Genomic DNA, 22,263 nt, shown 5'->3' on the forward strand with positions numbered 1-22,263 from the left:
GCGCCTAGGGGCGCAGGAGCGTCCGGAGCCCCGCAGCCCAGGGCCGGGCGATGCTGCAGGCGCCGCCGCCTGCGCCCCGAGGGCCCGCCGGGCATGGTGCGCGCCCCGGCCGGCAGCGCCGGGGGGAGACGGCGCCCCCCACGCCCGGCCCGCGGGGCCCGGGCAGTGCCGCGCGAGCCCTCTAGGCGGCCGCAGGGCCCCGGCAGCGCCGCCGCCAGCGCGCGCTCGGAAACCATGCCCCCCGGCGCGGGCCCAGGGAGCCATGGCCTATAGGGTCCTGGGCCGCGCGGGGCCACCTCAGCCGCGAAGGGCGCGCCGGCTGCTCTTCGCCTTCACGCTCTCGCTGTCCTGCACTTACCTGTGTTACAGCCTCCTGTGCTGCTGCGACGACCTGGGCCGGAGCCGCCTCCTCGGCGCGCCCCGCTGCCTCCGTGGCCCCGGCGCAGGCGGCCAGAAACTTCTCCAGAAGTCCCGTGCCTGCGATCCCGCGGGGCCGACGCCCAGCGCGCCCGCCGCGCCCGCCCCCCGCCTCGCGTCTGCCAACCACTCCGCGCCCCCGAAGCTGGGGACCAAGCGGCTGCCCCAGGCCCTCATCGTGGGCGTGAAGAAGGGGGGCACGCGGGCCGTGCTGGAGTTCATCCGCGCGCACCCGGACGTGCGGGCCTTGGGCACCGAGCCCCACTTCTTCGACAGAAACTACGGGCGCGGGCTGGACTGGTACAGGTAAGGCGGGGCGCCCTCCGCGCTGTCCCCTCTGGGCTCCAGCCTCGGAGCCATCGCCCGCGGGTCCTCTTTCCCTTTACCCGGCTCGTCGTGTGGGTTCGGGCTGGCACGTGGGGGACGCTACCAGGTTTTACCCAGAACTTCCCATGATTATGTCGACGGGCACCTGGGAAAGGGCCATTGTCGCTGGAGCTGCCGGTGGGAAGGGAGAGCTCTAGCCAAGTCCCGGGGCGAGCGGAGAGCTGGCCCCGCGTCCAGCCTCTGCGCTGGAGCAGGTGCCCAGGGAGAGAGCAGGCAGGACCCCCCCACCCCCCACCCCCAGGTCTTTCCTGGCATCCATCTGCAGGACCCTGAGAAGGATGGAGAGTCAGAGCAGGGCCCCCTGGCGACAGGGCGCTGTGCCTGGGCGAGGGCCCCGTGGTCCGGGCCACATGGGCCGGGTGCCATGAGAAAGGCTCCCGACTGCCGGCTCCTGTCCAGGTCCCTTCGCAGCCCGTTCTGGGCTGAGCCCCCGCCCCGCGGCCCCGGAGTCAGTGGTGGGAGGCGCCCGGATCCGAGGCCGCCTCTGCCACTGCGCTCGCTCGGGCTAATTCCTAGCGCTCTGAGTGTTTTCAGCCCGGGGCTCTCCCTCCATCACAGCGGGCAGGAAGGCGGCCCTGCCCTGTCTGCCTCCCCCCGCCTTTCGAAAGCACTTTGAAAGTACAGCACAGGGCGACGCTTCTAAACCAGGGTGGGGAATTGGGGTGCTGGCGGGTGCCCAGACGAAGGCCAGCCAGGGTCCTGGGGGCAGCCAGGCAGACACAGACTGTCCACCCCCCCCCCACTGCACTGCCACGGTGAGGGTCACCCAGGCTGGTGGAGTCCGGGGACAGCTGGAAGCTTCTGGAAGGCGGCAGTTCACCCCCTAAGCCCTGTGTGGTGCTGAGGTGCAGGGCTGGCCCGTGGGGGAGAGGCACAATGTACAGGCTCCCCGTAACACATGGCTCCCCGAAACCTCACCACCCGCCTGACCCCTTGAAGACTTCCTGGGAATGTCTGCATGGAAATGAGAGGGGTAATGTGGTAGCAGAGGCTAATTTTAAATGTTTTGAGAAAGCAAACCCTTTAGGAAGCAGAAAGTCCTAAGCGTATTGGACAAAGGACAACTTCATTGGAAGGGGGAGTCCACTGGGCTTCTAATGCGGCCTGGATTTGCAAGGAGGAGGTCAGCAGGGCTGCCTTGTCACCTCTGCCAGTTAGCCCTGGCCTGCAGTGGGCATGGCTGTGGGGGCCAGGGCGGGGACGTGTGCCATCCTCGGGAAGTGGACAGATATACGGTCCATCTCCCGGGGAGCCCAGGGCAGGCAGCTGGCCTGCGGGTGGCCCCAGCACTGATGTGCTGGCTTAACGGAATGGGGTGGTGCCTCACGACAGGGCTGGTGCCTTCCGAGCTGTGACCCCCAGGCATCCGAGGTGGGCAAGGAGGCAGCTGGCGCCAGACCCCGGGTCGGGAGTGGCCCGGCGTTGACCCGCAGAGCCTTGCGTGGGTCAGCCATGATCTGCAGCAGGGTTTCCTCGGGGGAAAATCATCAACCAAGCCTTTGCCAGTGGAAGTGCCTTTTAAGTGCAAACTGGCAGCATTGCGAGAGTATCCGGCTGGTAGAGACTGTGCCCTCCACCTGCCCTGGCACCAGCTCCTTTCCCCGGGTCTCGCCGCCAAACGCCACACCTCGCGCTCCTCCCCAGAGCCCGTGCCATTCAGGGATGGCTGCTTTTTATTTTTAACCTTGGCATGTGTGATTCAAAGCCAGCTTAGCTGTGAACCTTAGAGATGGGAGCCGTGCCTTTTTTATTTTTTTTTTTATAGCACATTTGGATTCTGCTAAAATTCTCAGCCGAGTCTTGGTAGGTTTTATTTAACAGCGAGCTCCCTGACAGCTCCACTTCTCCCTCCAGCCCCCCGCTCCCGGGGTCTGACACCCTCCCTTTCCCTCTTAATGTTTCTGAAAGAACCATTAGCCGGGAGGTCTGGTTGCGCGTGGCCATTTCTGCATAAGGTAGTACTGCCCTGTTTGGATGCTGATGCCGTGATTTCCAGAACATTTCTCTGTGTATGTTTCATCCTTGATTATCACTCGAGTGACACGCATTAATTGCCGAAATGACGGGGATTTCTGGGACCCTTTAAAACCCATGTTGTCACTTGGTTCTTGAATCTCACGAGTTGGGTGGCAGGGGAGATGATGGTCTCCCCTCTGCCTCCTGGTCCTCTGATTTTACAGATGTGGTGAACATTGTAACCCCCAAAAGAGGCGGCATGTGGAATAGGGTCACAAAGCAAGCTGGTGAGACGTAGGACCAGCAATCACTGGCATACACCGTCACACGAAGACACACACACGCGTGTGTTGCATGTGCTCGTTGCCAGCCAAGTGCTCTAACCACTGCCCCACACGGCGTGCCCTCAGAAAGCTGCTGTCCACTGGGGAGACGTGGCCAAGGGCCCTTGCACTCGTCATGGGGGACAGGGCCTCCAAGGGCGAGGGGCAGAGCTGCAGGCAGCCGGTCTCCTGTGACCTGCCCACGGCCACGCCCCCGGGGACAACTTCCTGGGCCCAGAGGTTCAAATTAGATGGAAAATTAAAGGTTTTTCTCTCGACCCCACGGAGACTTCTTTCTGTGGACGAGAGGAGATGAGCCCGGAGGCGGCAAGCAGTGCGGGAAGGCAGGGCGACACGGCCAGAGAGACGGGGGACGGAGTCCGCCCTCCTCGCCCCCAGCGAGACCCCCTCTCCCTCTGGGGACCAGCCCGGCTCCGACCACTGAGGGGAGCCCGCCCTCTGCGGTGGGACCCTGGCCTCAGGCGTTCGCCGGGGTCCCCACTGACACGCGCCTCGCCTGCGCATCGCGCCTGGCTCCCGGTGGCCAGCGTCCTCCCCACGGCAGCAGCTGGGCCTGAGCGGGGCTGGCTGGCGGCTTGGCCGGGTGGACGGGGAGGCCAGGCTGACGGGGGAGCCGGCTGCACCGCCGTCAGAAGGCCGGGGGCGGGTCGGACGCCGTGGCCTGGGGGTCCCCGGCATGACGACCCCGGGACGTGGTTTTGAAGAGAGAGTGAAACGCTGCGTGCGGAGGCGCACCGAGCGGGCTCGCGAACACGTGAACACGCGGCAGGAAACCTCCCGTTGCCTGCGCTGTCGCCGCCCCCGGCGCTTCCGCGGCCACCCCCGGGACCGCCAGCGCTGAGGCCACTCGCGTCTGTCCTTGCCGCTGTCACCAGACAGGGCCGCGGGATGCGCGAGGTGCTGGGAGAGGGGTTTCCTGATAGGCGAGGCAGGGTCCCGGGCCCGGATTCTCCCCCCCCCCCTGTCTGCCCCTCCGCTGCGGCCCCAGGGCTGGGAAGCCGCCTCACGGGCCTCGGCCTCAGGCTGCTCACCTTTGAACTGGGAGTGGTGCCTGCCCTGCCGCCATCCTGTGCGAGGACACGACTCGAGGCTCGGGGGCGGAGCAGAACATTCCGGTCTTCATCTTCTGTAAAGAGACGTGAAGTGGGCCTTGCCCAGTCATTTAGAGAATCTTAGGGGAGGCCGGATTGTGTGTGAAGTGCTGTCCCTTCTGCTAGTTTTCAGCGATGGGCGGGGCTGGGGGCGGGGGGGGGGGCAGTGTGAGGAGGAGGCGAATGGCCTCTGACAGCACTGAGATGCCACCAGGAGCACATGAAGACGTGATCATCCACTCTGCTCCGGGGTCGGCGTCTTGACAGATGAGCCGGTTCTCTGAATTTCAGACTCCACTTCCTAACCCCGCTCACTTATTGTTCAGGTGGGCGGTGCTCCTGGGGTGGCGGAAGGCCAAGGAGACACAGTATTTGCCCTGAGGGCAACTGTCTAAATAAGCAGCGGGTAAACACAAGGAATATGGTCTGTCCCCTTATCTGGCTCATTTTGATCAAGAAATCAGTCCAGAAGGACAAACTGTAAGAAGGAATAAAACCAAAGGCAGAGGTGAGGCGGGAGCTAACGCAGGAGGCTTTAACCGCCTTCAGCAAAGTGACCGCCACGTGACACGCACCGATCCGTGCTGGTCGAGCGTGCACAGATGCGTGCAGCTCACACCTCACATGCGTGCACTCACGCGCACGATCACGGGGCCCGTGCAGACACGTCTTCAGAAGGCGTTCCCCCAGCGCCGTCCAGGAAGATGCCACACGCGCCGGTTAGACGGCACCGTCGAGTTCCTAGCCGCCCTGCCCCCCTTCTCCTCACCGCTCCCTGTCAGCCCGGAGCACGCTGGGGAGCGATGCTGATTCCCTCACGGGCGCCGAGGACCATTAGGCGGCCAGCAGAACTGGAAGTGCCCAAGGAGGCCTTTTGAAGAGCTGGCTTCACTCCCCCCGGAGCTTAGGGGGACAGCAGAGGAGCTTGTGATGAAAAATTAAAAGAGAAAAAGAACGAACTTTCCCCAGAGCCACTGGCTAAGGCCGTTTGGACCTGTTGACATGGGAAGGCGTCACTCACCACAGAGTGTAGGAAGCGCGGCCCCCGCATTTTCATGTCTGAGCTGTTAGAATGGCTACGCCGGGCGCGTGCCTCTTGGCTTCAGAGAGATGTGCTGCTTCCGCACGGGATAGAAACTGACCCCCAGAGGTGGCTTCCGCCCTGGGGGCCCACTGGACCTGCGCCGAGCGCCCGCCACGGCGGGGAGCCCCCAGACTCTGCTTGCGTCTGCAGCCGGCAGGGTCTCTTCTGCGCGGTCATTGCAGCTGTACTGATTTTCGATTTTCGATGGACACCCACGCCATCCCCCTGACAGCGTCTGTCCTGAAATGAGGGAACATGCGGGCTGACACCCACCAGACGACAAGACGGGCGGTGGACACGTGCCCCGCGGGCTGCTGGAGGCACACCCTGGCCGGTGGGGGCGGAGCCAGTCCCCCCCCCACCCCCCGCAGGATCTGGGCCCTGGGGGCATCTGGGTGCCGGCCTGGAGAGGGGCCCCCTTCCTTTTGGTCAGAACCACTCCTGAGTGGCTGGGGAGGGCAGAAGCTCTTGGCTCCCTACTGATCGGCTCCACCCGGGGGCCGGGGGCCAGGAGGGGTGCTGTTGGTAGGAACAGTGGCTGGGGCCGTGGGCAGGGCAGCCCCGGGCTGTGAGTCACGCTGGGGGCCTTTGAGAGCTCACACAGCCCGAACCCGCGGCACTCACCACCTCCCTGCCCTCCTGAACCAACCCCAGGCGGGTGATCCGCTTGTTTGTCAAACACCCACCCCGCCAGGCTCCCTGCCACTTCGTTCTCCGCCTGGGCTGCACTGATGGCTGTAGGGCTTTGTTGTCAGGCCAGGGGACAGCTTGACGAGGCCGGCGAAAGCCGCCGGTGAGTAGAAGTAACTTAGCCTTTCAGAGGTAATTGCCGGCCGTCAAGTGGCACAGCTGGGCTCTTGGTCCAGTGTCCAAGGGGCTTTCTCTGCGTGGCGGCGGCGTAGGGAGAGGGGTCGGGGCGAGCATGCCGGAGACACAGGCCGGAGGTGCTGGTTGGGGCACCCGGGCCTTGAGCGTCACCTGGGTTTCCTGGGCGCGAGCCCACTGCGCGTCTCCTCCCACGCTGTGACAGCAGAGCCACCAACAGTGGCTCCATCTCCGCCCCGTGGCCACCGGCTCCCGTGAGCGAGAACACCAGGGACCCCCGAGGCCCCCTTTATTTTTCCATGAAGAATGGGGCTTGTTTTCCCTTCAGCGTGTCTATTTTAGAATAGAGAGGTTCACAGAACGCGACCTTCCGAGGTGACAGAGGGCAGTCCACGAAATCATTCTCCTCCTCCCCGCCTGGGCCCCCACCCCGCATGTCCTTCCCCCGTAGGAACTGCAGGCATCCGGTTTTGCGCATCCTTCTAGACACGTGCCGTGCGTTTGTAAACCAAGCACACGCTATGCCAGTATAATTAAAATACATATATAAAAAAAATAACCTAGTCAAAGAACCACCCTAAATGGGAAGCCGGCACACTTGCCGTAATTAGAAAGTCATTGTGAAAGCAACGAGATTGGAAGCAAAAGCGCCATTGAGTTTTGCTACCTGCAGTGGCTGGACAGCTCCAAGCCTGCGGCCCCCACCGTCTTTGTTTAAAAGGGGGTGTAGGGGACACGGCGGCTCAGAGTTCTGAGATGGCTCTTAAACCACAAGACAGTCCAGGCTTCAGAAGGGCAGGGGCCCCTGGGCTCACGCAGGCCCGGGCGTCCTTAAAATCTCAGGACGCGGAGTCCTTGCCCTTCCACTCTGTGATGCGGCTGTGAAGCTCACACGCAGCGCGGGGTGGGGCGCTGTCGGTTTGCGCAGAGTCTGTTGGTTGCGTGAGAGGCGCTGTGCTGGGCGAGGACGGGCCCCAAGATTTCTGGTATGCTGGGAACAGAGGCGACTCAGAGGGCGTCCGTGACGGCGGGGTGCAGAGTCAGCACACTGCAGAGGATAGGGCCAGCTCGGGGTCCCTCTGGCCTCGGCGCTCCCTGCTGGCCACAGGAGGCCCAGGCCGGCACTGAGGCTGCGATGGGTGGGGGTGGGTCGGCAGGCCTAACGGGAGAGGTGGACTCAGATGCCACAGGAGAAACTGCCAGGGAGGCCAGTCCGCACAGCGATGAGAAGCCGGGGCCCTCGAGCCAGAGCAAACGGGTCAGGGTCTGCGCTCTGCCACCTCGGGGGCGTGTCCGCCACCTCAGGGGCGTGTCCGCCACCTCGGGGGCGTGTCCAAAGCTTCAGGGGCGTGTCCGCCACCTCGGGGGCGTGTCCACCACCTTGGGGGCGTGTCCGCCACCTCGGGGCGTGTCCACCACCTCAGGGGCGTGTCCGCCACCTCGGGGGCGTGCCCACCAGCCAGTGGCTTCTCCGCTAGCCGCTAGCCAGATCTTACCACTGCTCCCACAGGCGGTCACTGGGAGGAGCGAATGAGTGATGTCGCATTAAATGCGTTAAATTTCTGCCACGTGGGAGGTGTTGAATGCGCCTTGGCCGTCGTCATTAGTCATGATTGTTTTCATCAGCCCTCTATCGAGCTCAGCGCAGAGGGCCTGGAGATGAATAGGGCACAGGCCCTGCCCCCGGGCTCAGTGTGCGACGGGTCGCGAGATGTTCGTGGGAGTTTTTACAGAAGTCAGGTGGTGATGGGTACCAACAGACAGAAGCAGAGCTGCAGCAGCACAAAGAGTAAGCAAAATGTGATGGGGGGAGTAGGGAAGGCTTCCTGGAGGAGGTGGCACATTATTCAAGTCTCAGTGGGCAGGTAGGACTTTTGCAGGGGACGGATGAAGGGGGTGTCCGCCCCCTGATTTTGCCTCTGCCTGCAGTCAAAGCACCAAGTAACACCATTTGGCTCGCTTTAGCTCAGCATGCACATACTGACCACCTGCCCTATGCCAGGCACCCTGCCACGCCCTGGAAAAACAAAGGTGAGAAAGAAGATCTCTCCTTTAATGAGCCGAAGGGGTAGCCGAGTCCGATTCGGGAGAGGGCGTGCCCAGCACTGCGCGGTGGGCGGGGCCCCCGCCAGGGGGCTGATGCCCGCGCTTCGGGGTGTTTGCATTTGCTGTGTCCTAGATCTGGCCGCTTCTCACCCTGCAGGTTTTAGCTCAGGTGTCGCCTCCTCTGAGACAGGGTCCCAAGCCACCCAGGCTGACTGGGCTGGCTCGCCCTCCCCACCAGCACCCTGTTTTAATCACTTCGTGCTTCTTACTGCAATTTGAAATCAGCCCAGCCATGTTTCCTTTCACCCACCATCTCCTGACTAGACTGGACCCCCTGAGGGTGTCCCTGGTTCACACCTGCGGCCTCAGAGCCCAGAGCGGGCCCGGGGGGTGCTCGGTCACTCGTCGTTGGCAGCACACCTATAGCTCTGAGAGGTGGCTATGAATTGCTGAGTCTCTTCCGAGACCATGAGCTGGTGCCACCCCTTTGGCAGGCTTGTCACACGTGGGTCTCAGGAGGCAGGGCGCCAGAATGTGGACGCGGATGCCAGTGTCCCAGCTGCCACTCCCCCAGACATTAATGAGCACCTGCTCTGTGTCCAGCACTGTGAAGGTCACTGGGGGGGGGGAGGGGACAGCAGTGAAAAAAGCCCGAAAACACAAAAGTCCCTGCCCTATGGTGCTCCCTCACTGCAGGTGGGGAGGACGTGGTCACTTGACAGGTGAGTAAACCGCATCTAAGTCCGCTGGGGAGAAACCGCGGAGGAGGAGCAGGGCAGGGGAGGGGGCGGGGCAGGCGTGGTGTTAGGTCCTGGGAGGGAAGGCAAAGGGGCGGAGCACGCTGTGATCTGGGCGGAGAACCTTCCAGGCAGAGGGGGAGAGGGCGCCACGGCTCTGAAGACAGCGGGATTGCCGCCGGCACAACGGAGGGAGGTGGGGCCGGGGCAGCTGGGGTGTCGTGAGCAGAGAGCCGCGGTGGGGGGTGACTGCGACAGGGGGTGCGGCCAGGCCACGCAGGCCCTGTTGGCCGTCGCAAGGCCTCCGGCTTCTCTGAGTATCTGGGAGATGCTGTGGGGCTTGGAGCTCAGGGGTCAGGGGTCTAGACGCCACGGGGAAGGACACTCTCGGCCCCCTATGGGGCGGGAGCAGGGCGACTGGTCAGGAAGCTTTCGTGGTGGTGGTGGCGAATGGACGAGGGGTGGGCAGTTGCTGGTACATTCTGAGGGGCGTGGCAGGATTTGCCGATGGGCCGCAGAGGCCGAGGTGGTGGCCGTGAGGACGGCGCTGCTGCTGGTGGTGACGATGACATGTACCCAGGGCTTGCTGTCCTTCAGGCCCTTATGGGTGACAGGCTGGGGTTTGAATCTAACTTACTCTCCTGGTATGACCGGCCAAGAGTCTGTCCGAAGGTGACCTTGGACTAACCAAAGAAAGGAGTCGTGTCCTCCTATAACTCAACAGTTTCAGGGCCACCCCTGAACAGGTGGCAGATGGCACAGTCCCTCTTGCCAGGGAGCTTCGAGGTCTTTTATAAACACAGTGTTCCTGTGTAATCTCTCGAGATCCTTTGAAGGTTGAATTCACTTTGTTCCCAACCAGAAAAGGCGTGTGTCGCTCGGTTTCTCTTTCCCGTTCCAGCCTCATCAACATGCATGGCAAGGCAGCTGCCTCGGTGGCGTTGCTGGATGCAGGGGGCCTGTGCGGCGGTTTCCTTCCACCGGAATCGGACGTCGCAGTGGCTCCCTGCAAGGCGCTCGGGGCCTGAGCGTCCCCCTCCACCGCCCCAGTGCTGCCGGGGCCTGGGGAATGGTCTCTGCTCCAGAGGCCTCTTTGCTGCGTGTTTCTACTTTGATGGCTTTTAATGAAGATATGAAATCACCCAGCAGCTCTCGTCTTTCTCCAGTGAGATGGCTTAAAGTGGAGGTAGCATTCCCCAGGATCAATCCCCATTTTCAGAAGTGGTTGGTTAAACTCTGCAGTTTATGGCCACTTCTGGCTGAAACTGTGTGGGATCTGAATTATTAATCCCGTGAAAAACGAGCTAAGTCGCTGCGAAGCTCTGTGGTGGCAGCGTTTCTGCTGGGAGCCCCCCTTCTCGTATTTTCTCCAGCACACACGTCTCCTGCTTGGGCAGCATGGCCAAACCTGTCTGTCGGTCATTTCTGCAGAAGGGCAAGAACCTGACTTAATTCAATTGTTTCTTCCTGCTGAGGATCAAGAGGAGGAAATGGGCGTAAATGACTCCGGGAGGTACTTGTGGCGAAGCCATTTTTATAGTTTCTCGTACTTGGACGTGATTCAGATGACAACTGCACCAGCAAGGTCGTCTCTGAAACACGAACCTCTGATGGCCTCCACCCCGCCCGTGGGGCTGATGCCCGGGACAGTGTGTGGGAGGAGGAGGAGCCCCGAGCTGCTCCGAATGTGTCGCCGCGAGCTGGGGGCAGTGTGCCCTGGCTGCAGAGAGCTTCCGTCCTGCGGAGGAGCGGCTCGTGGCAGTGATGGCATCACACGCACGACGTCCTCAGGGACTCCAGGCGTGAACGAACGAAGCTGGCCGCGGGACAGTCAGAAGAGGGGGGACTTGTCCCATTCAGAAGGGACAACCACTCCTCAACCCCAACAGAGTTGTTACCATCCCTCTCTTGCCAGATCTTTTAGATGTTTTTCTCGTTTAGAAAACTAGCTTGAAGTATGGCATTTAAAAATATATATAAACTGTCAATTTATATTTGGGTCTCACTGATTCTCGACGTTCACGGAACACTTGTGGACCAACCAGGATGCGTCTGCGGGCCGGCTGTCACCTGTACGCTGTCCCCTCGTGACTCCGAGAGGGTGAACCTTCGACACGGGCTCTAGCGCTTTCTCACCCTGTCTCTGCCGCTTGCTGGTCGTGGGGCAAGCAGCCTCGCCTGTCGGAGCTCGGGTTTCTCCTGCGTAGATGAGGGTGTCACGCCTTCCTGCCCCCTGGGACGCGGTAGTGATCCGATGTCACGGGCACAGGGCAGATCTTGTTCCTGTGCGGGCCTCCCTTCCTGGACTGGGACCATCACCAAGCCGGTGGGCGTGCCTGGAAGGCAAGGGGCGTGGCACAGATCTTGGTCCAGGTGGGGAAAGCTGGGCTCTCCTCAGCCTGCCTGTGGGGAGGTGACGAAGCTGGACCGGGACGGCCCACGGTCGGACGAACCCATCGGGACGCACGACTGGCCTCCAGAGGGGAAGCCAGCAGCTGCCTTACTCATAGTCATTCATGGACGTGCGCACGGAGTCCCTGAGGATGTCGAGTTTGCGATGCCGTCGCTGCCTCCTCTCTGTGGGACGGAAGCTCTCTGCAGCTGGGTCACTGCCCCCAGCTCACGGTGACACATTCAGAGCAGCTCAGGGCTCCTCCTTCCCCCACACACTGCCCCAGGCATCAGCCGCCTGGACAGGTCGAGGCGCTCAGAGGTTCGCGGTTCAGAGACGACCTTGCCCATGCAGAAGGCGAGAGCCTCCGCGACCCAGTGGTTTGGTGGACGTAGAAGTCCGACCTGGACGGGCCACCTCGCTGCAGGGATGGGCTGAGGTTGGGACCACGAAGGCCAGCCTGGGGGCGTGTCCCCAGCCACGAAGGGTAGCAGCACCTGCAGAATGACCGGATGCCTGGACGGTGGTGCAGGGGAGGCTGGAGGGGGGAGCATGGCGAGAACGGGAAGGTTCAGTCTCCTCTCAGGTCAGGCCGGGCCTGGGTGTGAAGGGCGGCCCGCTGGGCTCGGTGAGGTGACCAGTGAGAGCCTGGGCGCGCGGACCACGGGCGGGGGACCGAGGGGCTTGCCCAGGTTTCGCCTTGCCTTTGAGGCGGTCTACTCGAGCCTCCCCGGTCAGTGCCATCAGCATCGCCATTAAAGTCTCTTGCGGACCCCTAACCCTCAGTCACTGGCTGCCATCTGCACGGTCTCTTTCTGGGCATAGCTACAAAGCCTCTGGTGCGCTCTCCGTGGTCCTGAAGTCCCCTCATGACTTCTGCTTAGACACGAAACTTCACATCGTGATCCTAAATGAGAATCCCCGTCTGCGGGAAACAGACTCACCCTACGAGGCAAGCAGAGCAGCTGAGTTCCGGCCAGATTCCATTGCCTGGGCTGTGCTCTGCCAGGGGCAGCCTCCTCTTTTCTGCCCAAGAGAGAGACGCACGGAGAGGTCTTAGTGACCGGCCGAGACCTCCTCCACGATGCCCTCGGAGGTCTGAGTGGGGTGAGAGAGGAAGGGCAGCTCGCTTCTGGTAATGCATGCGATTGGGCAGCATTTAAGTCATGCCCCTGTGCCCCTAAGTGTGTGTGTGCCTCTGACTAGTAGCGGTTCCTGCCCCACGCGTCAGGGCGTGTGCCCCGCCACTGTGCCCCCTGGCTCTGCTCTCACCTCTCGGGAGGGACTGGCTGGCCTGACAGAGTCTGAGGGTTTGAAAAGCCATGGCTCCCATTTAAATTGCAAATCGGCAGGGCATCGTGGGAGGAGCTGGGAGGAGCATGAGCAGCCCAGAGCCGAGGTCCAGCAGGAAGTATTTTTAGATCTTCCCGGATCGGTTGTGTGTAATTTTGTCTGGACTCTGGGTTCGATCGGTGGCAATACCTGCTCTTTGGTATATTATCCAAGGGCTAAGCCAAAGTTTCCCACAGTTTCGATTTTAGAGGAGCTAGGAGAAAACACTTGTCTATAGTTCCTTAAAAACACCCGAGAGCTGGCTGGCTCTCAGAAGCATTACGCCGGGTGAAAGAGACAGTTCATCTTGGGCGGCTCCGTTTACATGATGCGCTCAGACGCAAAACTAGAACGACGAGAATGACAGCTCCCAGCGTTTGGGGCCAGGGAGGGCACAACTCTTGAGAGGGAGGCCATCTCCTTGTAGGCTGAGAAATTTCAATAGCTGTTCAACAATGTCTGTTGCCCATTCGTACTTATTTTCCGGAAGTTTGGGTTACTTGCCCTTCCTGTTGGAGAGTTCCCTTTTTAAAGGGACTGTGCTCCATAATTAATGTGTGCTTACTCTGGATCGAGTTCATAATCTTACTGTTGTATGATCTCGGATATGTTTCCAGTAGGTGAACAGAATTTGGCTGGTTCTGTATTTTTAACTAATCGAACCTCCGTGTCTCAACAAGAAGGTTTACTTTTTCTTTTCTGTTCTGACCATCCACATCTTCGGACTTCTTTCCCATCATTTATGTAGTTCACTTTCCTCGTTTCGATTCCCCTCCTCTCCTGACTCTCTGCTATTGGGTCCGTGGAGAACTCTCTGCTTTCTCCCTTTTTCCTCAAATGGAGCCAACGCTGGTTTGAAACGTCGTTTGAGTTTCAGGTGTGCGACATTATAATTCGACACCTGTACACACTGCGCCGTGCTCGCCACCAGACCCGCCTTCCATCTGTCACCGTACGCCTGACCCCATTACCCTCCCTCCACCCCCTCCCCCTCTGGTGACCCCCAACCTGTCGCCTGCCTCTGCGAGTTTGTTTTCTGTTTATTTTCTGTTGTCCGTCTGCTTTGCTTTTGTTTTTTATGTCCCACTTGTGAGTGATGTCGTTCAGTACTTGTCTTTCTCTGTCTGGCTCGTTTCACTTAGCATATCGTCCTCGAGGTCCGCTGGTGTTGTCACAAATGGCAGGACCTCTCATTCTTTCCGCCGTTACTCTCGTGGCTGGGTAGTGCATATATAACATGTAAAACAACCTGTACAGTACTCGCACACATGCGTGCGTGCATACGTGTGTGTGCATACGCGTGTGTGCATGCGTGTGTGTGCATACGTGTGTGTGCATACGCATGTGTGCATGCGTGTGTGTGCACACGCACACGCGCCACGCCGCCTTTATCCGCCCGTCTGCTGATGGACTCAGAGCACTTCATGCCTTGGTCATCGTGGTGTCTCCTGCCTCAGAGCTCGTAACAGAGCCGTGGGCCTCCTGGCGGGCGGGCCCGGCACACGCCCTCGCAGGCCCTCGCAGGCCCTCGCAGGCCCTCGCAGACCGAGGGCGCGGGGCGGGGGCCCGGCACCAGCGTCCTGGCTCCGCTTGCCCCCGGCGCTGCTAGACCCTGGCGGTGTTCCTCGCCGGTCTGGGTTTTAAGTCTCGGCATCTTGCTGACCAGCAGCCTCTCTTTCTTCTCCTTTCTTCTCTGCCATGTTGCCGGGCTTTCCGCGTCCTCTCTGTCTCCAGAAGGAGCCCCTGGGTGAGCGGGACAGGAGTGGCCTCGCCTTTCCAGAGCTCCTGAGCAGCATAAGCAAACAGCCTGTTGGCCGAGAGCTTGTCCAAGGGGTGCCCTCCCCCCCTCAACCACCGCCTGTGCTTCCGACCCGCCCTGCGTGAGGGGAAGGCGAGCACTCAAGGCTTTGGGCACAGACGTCAGAGAGACTCTGAGGCGCGTGAGCAGGGGCGCATCAGCGTTCACAGGGACTGTCCACTGCGGTGGTGCTGACGTCTCGGGTGAGCCACGGGCAGTGAGGAGCAGCGACCGCGTCCTCTGCACCCTTCGCGCAGAGCCCAGAGAGCAGCCAGGCCCTCCACGCTTTCTCTCCGCATGTTCTTCCTCTGGAAGCGGACCGGGAAACACCCTCGGATCCGGGGAACACCCAGGGACCCAGGGAGCACACAGGGACACAGAGGATGCCCAGGGACCCGGGGAACACCCCGGGACTCGGAACAAAGTGCCCGTGCCCACAGGCGCTCCCGTGCTGCGGTGCTAGTAACTCGGCAGTGGCCTCACGGCGCCCGGCTTCAGGGAGAGCTCGGTCTGGACGGGGAGCCGGCCCTCAGTCCCATCTTGGTCTCTTGCTAAAAGCTGCCCGTGGAGCCTTCGTTTTCCCCGACCCCCTCGGAAAAGGCTTCCTCCTCGGGAGGGGCCCTGGGGGCACAGTGTCAGAGCCGCCGGCCCTTTCCAGGGCTCCGCTACCCCACAGTGGCCGCCTCGGAGGGGTGCGTGGCCTAGAACCGAGCCCTCCTGGGCTAACGGCGGCGGGCTGGTTCTCCCGAGGGCAGTAGGTGCTGCGCGAAGGTCCCACGCCGCAAGGGACGGGCCTCTGCGCCCAGTGGGCTTGGCCCCGGTTCCAGGGCGCCCGTCGACTTGCTTCTGACTTTGGGTGAGTGACGTGTGCCCCTAGCGTTTCCGCTCGTGGAAGCGGAGGGTTAGGCTGGATTTGTGCGTCCCGAGGGGGAACACGCCGCGCGCCAGCTGGTCCGGGGCGACGCCCGAGGCGACTCGGGGCGCCAGGCCCTCCCGTGGCAGGCGCCGGGGCACACAGTGGCAGCGTGCTTCATTCCCCCTCGACCCCCACCCCCTCGTCCCACGCAGTCCGGGGGGAGGGCTCGCTGTGGCGCCCCCGGGCCAGCACACCCCGATACCGCCTGGCTCGCATTTAATCCCCCCGTTTGTGTTACAATTACCTGCAATTTGTGGCAAGACAGACTGGTTCTCCGTTTATGGTTCTGACAAAGTTTTAGGAAAACAATCAGAAAGTAGATTTATGTAGGCAAAAAAAAAAAAAAAATACCCCAAACGAGTGGATTTTAAAGGAAAGCATAAAGTGATGGTGCGAGCCCATGGCCAGAACGCGGAGCCATATGCGGATGACTGAATTCGGGGCACGTGGACTTGCAGGCCCTTCGTCCAGCCCGAGGGTCCCTGCGCCCAGGTCCAGGTGACGCTGGGACGTGGGGCGCACTGACCTGCGGCCCGTGTCCCCCGCAGGCCCACCGCGCACCGGGGCTCAAAGAGGCTGTGGGGGCAGTCGCACAGGCTTCCATCTCCTCCAGGCGCCGTGGGGCGCGTCCTCAAAACCACGCACCACCAGCCGCCTCTCTGGCCAGGCCGACCCCCGCTTAGTTCAGCCCAGTGGGGCTGTAGCCGGGCAGTGCGTGCCGAGCCCTTGCCGGGGAGAAGGTCGTCAGGGGAGCTATCGATTAGGTGTCACAGCCGCCAGAGCCCAGCGGCAGGAGCTCCCGGAGCTGCAGTTATGAAAGGGCAGGGGTCACCGGAAAGGGCGAGAATGCGGGCGAGAGGGGAGGCCGGGGGACTGGGGGGTGGGGTGGGCACCTGCTGGGGCGCGCCCAGGACACAGCCCCCCGGGGACGCTGTTTCTTCCAGGAGTCCTGCCTGGGCCTCGTGACCCCGGGACCCGGGCTCGGTGACGCCCACCCGTGTGGGCCACGGCCCCAGCACCGCACAGCGTCACTCTGTGCTGCCCGGCCGCAAGCACGCGGCCCACCCCGCTCTGCACACCAGCCGGCACTGTCCCCCAGTATGACGGTCGTCGCGCACCTGCACGGCCCTTGGCAGCTCCACTCACGACCCTGAACGGCCCTAAGCGCCTGCGCGTTACTGTGAAATAAAGCACAGCCGTGTCCCTCTGCGCCCACAAAAGTACATGGCACCCGATGACACTAATGAGTGTGTGTTGACTGGAGGAAGGAGAATTCGCATGACGTGCCCGGGCCGGGGCTCAGCAAGGCTCCCCGGCACCCGCTGGAAGCACTTGGCACTGTGGGCTCAGGGCTGCAGGTGCAGGAAAGTGTGGAAGGTCCAGGCGGTGAGCGGGGAGGGCGCCCACATTCCTCCCTGCCTGTGGCTTCAGAACGGTTGCCATATTGAACGGCCTGCCAGTCACAGTTGATAAGTCACACCGTGGAGCAGCGTTTGTCCGGGCACCCTTCTCGGCATGGAAGCTGCAGAAGAAGGAATCTCGGGCCCAGGTGACATCGCCTTTCCCGGCCACAAGCCCCTGGAACTTCGCTCCTCGACTCCAGGCAGCGTATTCTCTGCCTTTTTAGAGATGACGCAGAGTTTCCCCTTCCCACCCACAGATTCCGACGCGCGCCCCGCCGGCCGCTCCCGCTGGTCAGAAGTAATGCTGGAGGAAGCCGCTGACTGCCTCTTGCTCGTCAGCTTCCCCGAGAACGTGGTGAAAGCTGTGTCCCCCCCCCCCCCGCCAAACCGCCAAACAGGGACACGCAGCTCTCCGCAGAGAAGTCACCTTACTGCCGTGGGAACTGGTGGCCGGGGTCTGTGCAACGTAAACGTGACCGTCCCCAAGATGGTGTCTTTGTAACGTAAAGCGGACGAGCCCGTTTCTGACCTCAGAATCGTGCCAAACAAGACAAAAAAGCAGCCTCTGACTCGACCCCAAAGGCGGTGTCCACGGCAAGGCTGCCGGCAGCCGAGCTGCAGTCGCGGTACACGCACACGTCATCTTCACAGCGAATCGATTGTGACTTTTGGTTCCGATGGCGGTGGGCACCGCCTTAACGGGGGACACGGAAGCAGACGCGGTCGGAGGTCCCACGGGTGGCACGGCCCACGGAGGGCGTCTGCGGGGAGAAGCACGAGGCCTCCCTGAGGCGCCTCGCGTCGAATTCCTGCCACGTCACCGCCAGCCCGGGCCGCTCCGTCCGTGCGCGGCACGGAGACGCCACGCTTTCAGAGATGCCGCCCGCCGTTTCGATCCCCTCGAAGGAGCCCACGAGATGCAGATTCTCTAGCGGCATCGGAGGTGCCCCAGGAGGAGGCGGCAGCTTCCCGCAGCTGCCGAGAATGGCGTCCTCGCCGGCCCCTCCACGACCTGCGCCCCGCTGTGAGGAGACGCGTCCACGTCCTCGTCAAAAACACCAGGGCCCGTCGCTGACCCCCGTCGACTACCCTGCGTCTAGGATCCCAGCTCTACCTCGCTCTCCGCGACGTGCCCCCCGCTCTCCCTGTCCCTTCCTGCTCTGGCCACAGCCCGCGTGTGCGTGGGTTTCCCCGGAGGCCTCCCCGTGCCTGTGTTCTCCGGAGTGCGTTCCCCCTCGCCCTCCTCCCACGTGCCGCTGCCAGCGACTAAACCGCGCCCCTTGGCACTCCCTGTCCACTGGCAAACTCTGTCCGTATCTTTTTTATTTTTCTTTCCCCTGAAAACGTCTCTCTTTTGCCTTCGCTCTTGACCATCAGTTAGCTCGTTACGGAATTCCCGGTTGTTGCAGGTTATAGTAATTGGCGGTTACCCTCCCTCGGATCCTGGAAAATATAATTTCCAGCATCTTCTGAACTTTGCTGTCATCGTTGAGAAATCTGAATCTTGTTCTCAGGTGTTTATCGGCAAGCCTGTCTTTTATCTCCGGCTGCTTTTGATGGGATCGCTGGCGTTTCGTAGTTTTACTGCAATGGGGCTCGAGTATGGTTTTGTTGTTTGTTTGTGTGTTTGTTGATCAGAACACGTTTTTCTTCCTCAATCTGAGCGTTAGTGCCTTTTATCGATGCCGGAAAACCCTCGGCGTTTTCTGCTCTCTCTGCTTCCTCCGTCCAGGACTTCCCGTTGGGCACGTGTCGCATCTTCTTACGCATTCCTCCCGTGTTTTTTTTTTTTTTTTTACTGTTCTCCGTCTCCTTTAATTTCTCTGTGTTAAACTATAGAAAATTTCCTTTGTATTTTTATGCATTTGAGAGCATTTGTTGTTAATAAGAAAATGTCTCAATTTGGAAAGAATTTTGGCCAAAACTTGGATTTGCCTCCCCCCCCATAATGTGTTATTCTTTTATTAGTGTTTCTATGTTTTTCTTTTAATCTCTTCAATTATGTTAAACATGTTTATTTTATAGTTTCTTCTAAATTACTGTATTTTCTCAGATTCTTTCGAAGACCCCATTTCCTTTTTGTCCCGTCTTCTGATTCTCCGTGATGATGGACTGTAACCTGGCATGTTTTGCGATTTTTAAACTTCAAGCTCATTTTAGCAGGAGTCGTGTTCGCCTCTGGGTGCCACATGTCCGGGTGGGGGAGAATGTCTGCTGATGGGCTTGGCCTTTGCTTCACGTTAACGTCTTGCTTTGAGGGTCCTGCGCTGTGACAGACACAAGCTTGGGGTTTCTCCTCCCGGAACCCCGAGTGAAGACCAAGCTCCTTGCTCATTTCCTGGGCCGGTGGGAAGAGTTATTCTAGGCTTCTGTCCCAAAGGTGGCAGGCAGCCCTTTTATGGTTCCCAGCCCTGCGTGGGGGTCTCGATTCTGGGGAACCATGTGAGCTTTAGGGTCACACTCGAGTCCCCTGGGGCATGACGACGTCCTCAGCCGCACCCGTAGGTGAACTGCTGTGCCTGTGGGTGTCGTCCTCACTGTCAGCGCTCTCTTCGAGTCTCGCGACCAGGGGCTTCCTCTCCTGTTTTGTAAACGCATCGCCGTATTTTTTATCGTAATAGTTCACCTATCCTTGCTGCTGACGGGAAAATCTGTGTTGGCTCCGGCGACTTTGCTGTGGGGGCCTCATGCTCTCTCAAGACGATAAACGACTTGATTGGATACCGAGGATGTGGCTTTGTGTTAAAACAAATTCGACTTTTGGGAAGGCTGCAGTCTTTTCAGATTGAGTTTTCTTCTCTTTAGCAAAAGACCCTTATCGCCTGATGTGATTTCGGGATGGACAGACGGGCAGCTCTTCGGGTCGGTCGCCGCACCAGCCAAGAGGCCCAGGCAGCGCTTGCCAGTATCTTATCACTGGCTTTGGACAGGACCGTCCCCGAAACGTCTCGCTGCAAACCCTCCCTGTCCTCTCCCCTTGACGCTTCTCCCATGGCACGCCCGGCCTTACTTTGTCCCCTCGCGGAAGCGTCGCGACGTCCTGGACCACGCCCCGTCTTGTTCCCTGTCGCCGCAGTGCCAGGCGCACGGCAAGCAGCTAAAAAAAACCAAACTCGATGCTTTATACATAAACTCGTTTGTATGCACCAAGATTAGAACAGCATTAAAACAAATTAAAGCGACATCTCAGACCTGCTAGACTAGCGGAATTTAGAAAAACGCCGAACGGCGGCACCGGCGAGGAGGCCCGAACTGCCGCACGCACCGCCGACGGGGGGCAGCCCGTGCCGTGCGACCATCGCTGCCCAGCCACACCACCGGACGGCAGAGTCAGCGGGGCACGCGGCCCCAGCACGCCCATGCGGCGCGCGCCGCGGTGGTGTGACCGTCAGGGCGCTGGTCACGGCGTCGGCGTCCACCCCGGGAGCTGGCCGGGCCAAGGAGGGGACGTGGCGCGCGGAGTCCTGGACAGCGCGTGGACCCGCAGAGGAGGCGAGCACGGAGCGGCGCGGACGGGTCCGGAAGGGCAGCGTCGGGCAGGAAACGCGGGGGGGGGGGGTGGCGGGGGCACGGGACCGCGTCTGTTCATTTCTAAAAAACGCACGTGCAAAGCACTGTGCATCTCGCAAGAAGACACGCGCTAGATGTGTGAGGACAGGTCGTGCCTGGGGGACGGGGCGCGGACGGGGTGGGCGCGCTGGCGAACGGCCGCGTGGCAGAGGGCCCGCGCTCAGGCCCACGACGACCGTCAGCCTCGGCACGCGCAGCGCGACCGGTCTCCACACGCGACGTGTGAACTCTCACCGGAAGGAGACACTCTCCCGACGGCCCCTTGAGGGCCTGCCCGGCAGGCCGCCTCCGTGCTCCCGAGAGCCCTGCCGCGAAGCCTGAGAGCTTCCGCACGAGGGGCGGGCTCCATCTGGCGGGCTCGGACGCTGTCCCCCGCTCGCTGTGATCTGCGAGGCGTTCTTGTTCTCTCAGCCCTGTTTTTCTCGTCTACGTACGTGGACACCCAGAGGGACGGGCAGCGCGCCACGGGCCCCAAGGCGCAGGCGTAACAGGTAGTCACACCGCCCGCCACGGCTGCTGCCGGCCAGCGGGGCTCAGGCGGTCGGTCGCTTACTCCCGGAGCTCGCCCGGCCCGCCCAGAGACTGGGTGCAAATGAAGTCGGAAGCCTGGCGTGAAGACGCTTGCCGTGCGGAGATGTCAGGGCTCATTATCTGCACGTGGGAGCATGCCTGCTGGGCTGCTCTCGCCCAGCCCGACACGGACAGGCCGCCCAGAGGGTGCTCTCTCGCAGGGACCCAGCTCACAGCGGTTCCACCTCGACGTGGGCTTCCAGAGTTGCCGCGGCAGCAGGAAGGGGACACTACGGACCCTGCACCTTGGCGCTTAGCGCGGCTGCCTGGAGGCGGCCTCAGGAGAGGCGTGATTCAGGCAACAACAAGGCCACACGCTCCGCCTTTTGGGTCACTTCCTCTGGGTCACCGCTGTCCTTGGCTTCCGGCAGTTCCAGCCTTGCATCGCCACGGCGCCCGGTTTGGCAGAAGGGACCAGCCCCCCTCCCCGAATGGCTCCCACGCAAACCCTGAGAGGCGCCCCCTTCACAGAGGAAGGCGGCCACCCCCAGAGGTCACCGTGGCCAGCGCGACACAGTTGTTATCAGCTCAGTGCAGGTGCCCCCACGCCTGGGGCCAGGCGCAGGGCAAGGGTTGCCCCATACAATAACATGCAGATTGCCCCGTTAACTCTAAATTTCAGATAAACAAAGGACTTTTTTTTTTTTTTTAGCATAAGTCCCAAATACCGCAGGAAACATGCTTACGGTAGATAAGTATTTGTTGTTTATCTGCAAGTCAGCTTTGACTGGGCGTCCTGTGTTTTTATTTGCTGAACCTGGCAGCCCCGTGTGGGCACTCGTCCCCAACCCGCAGGGACCGGGCGGTGCCGTGCTAGCAGAGTGGAGACGACGGCTGAGCTGGGCCCGAGGGCTGCAGTCCCCCAGGCGTATGCGTGCGAGCCGGGTCCAAAGGGACCCCCCGCAGTGGCGTGGCGCGGGCGCTTATCCGCTGCCGCGTAACAAACAGACCCGAACGTCGCCCAGTGGTCCACTGCCGTCCCTCGTGGCTCCCTGGGGGGGTTTCCGGAGCGTCGCTCGTGCCTTTGCAGTCAGACGCCCGCTGGGGCAGTCCGCGGCCGAAGGGTCTCCGGGGTCCCCCGGGATAATTTTAGATAAGAACGAAAGAACGTCCGAGACTAGGGGAATTTAAGCCGGGCACGGCGCCGGTGGCCGGGGCAGTCTGCGTCATTCGCCCGCAGATGTCCGCTCCCTCCTCCCCTCCGGTGGGGCGTGGCTCGCTCCCTTACCCGTCAGCGCCGGGCCTGGCCCTGGGGCGTGCTGCGCCCGAGGGGCCGTGAGCTGCTGTCCCACGATCAGAGGTTGGAGGCGTGCAGCGTCGTTGGGCTTGCCTCTGTGTGCTTCTGCGGCCACCCCGAGAAGGTTCTCCAGACGCCCAGCTGGCCCCAGGTGGACA

The 22,263-nt window shown here is 61.4% G+C and overlaps 1 protein-coding gene across 1 annotated transcript in view; it reads left to right on the plus strand.

The window, feature by feature from the left end:
* The first annotated feature begins 232 nt into the window (after positions 1-232).
* HS3ST2 (heparan sulfate-glucosamine 3-sulfotransferase 2) overlaps positions 233-22,263 on the plus strand; it is a 63,781-nt gene continuing 41,750 nt past the window's right edge. Inside the window, exon 1 of the mRNA XM_016155521.2 lies at positions 233-723. Coding sequence (XP_016011007.2) covers positions 263-723 — 461 coding nt within the window. The 5' untranslated portion in view covers positions 233-262. The remainder of the gene's footprint in view (positions 724-22,263) is intronic.

Source organism: Rousettus aegyptiacus, unplaced genomic scaffold (genome assembly GCF_014176215.1).
Source record: "Rousettus aegyptiacus isolate mRouAeg1 unplaced genomic scaffold, mRouAeg1.p scaffold_m13_p_8, whole genome shotgun sequence".
Taxonomy (NCBI): domain Eukaryota; kingdom Metazoa; phylum Chordata; class Mammalia; order Chiroptera; family Pteropodidae; genus Rousettus; species Rousettus aegyptiacus.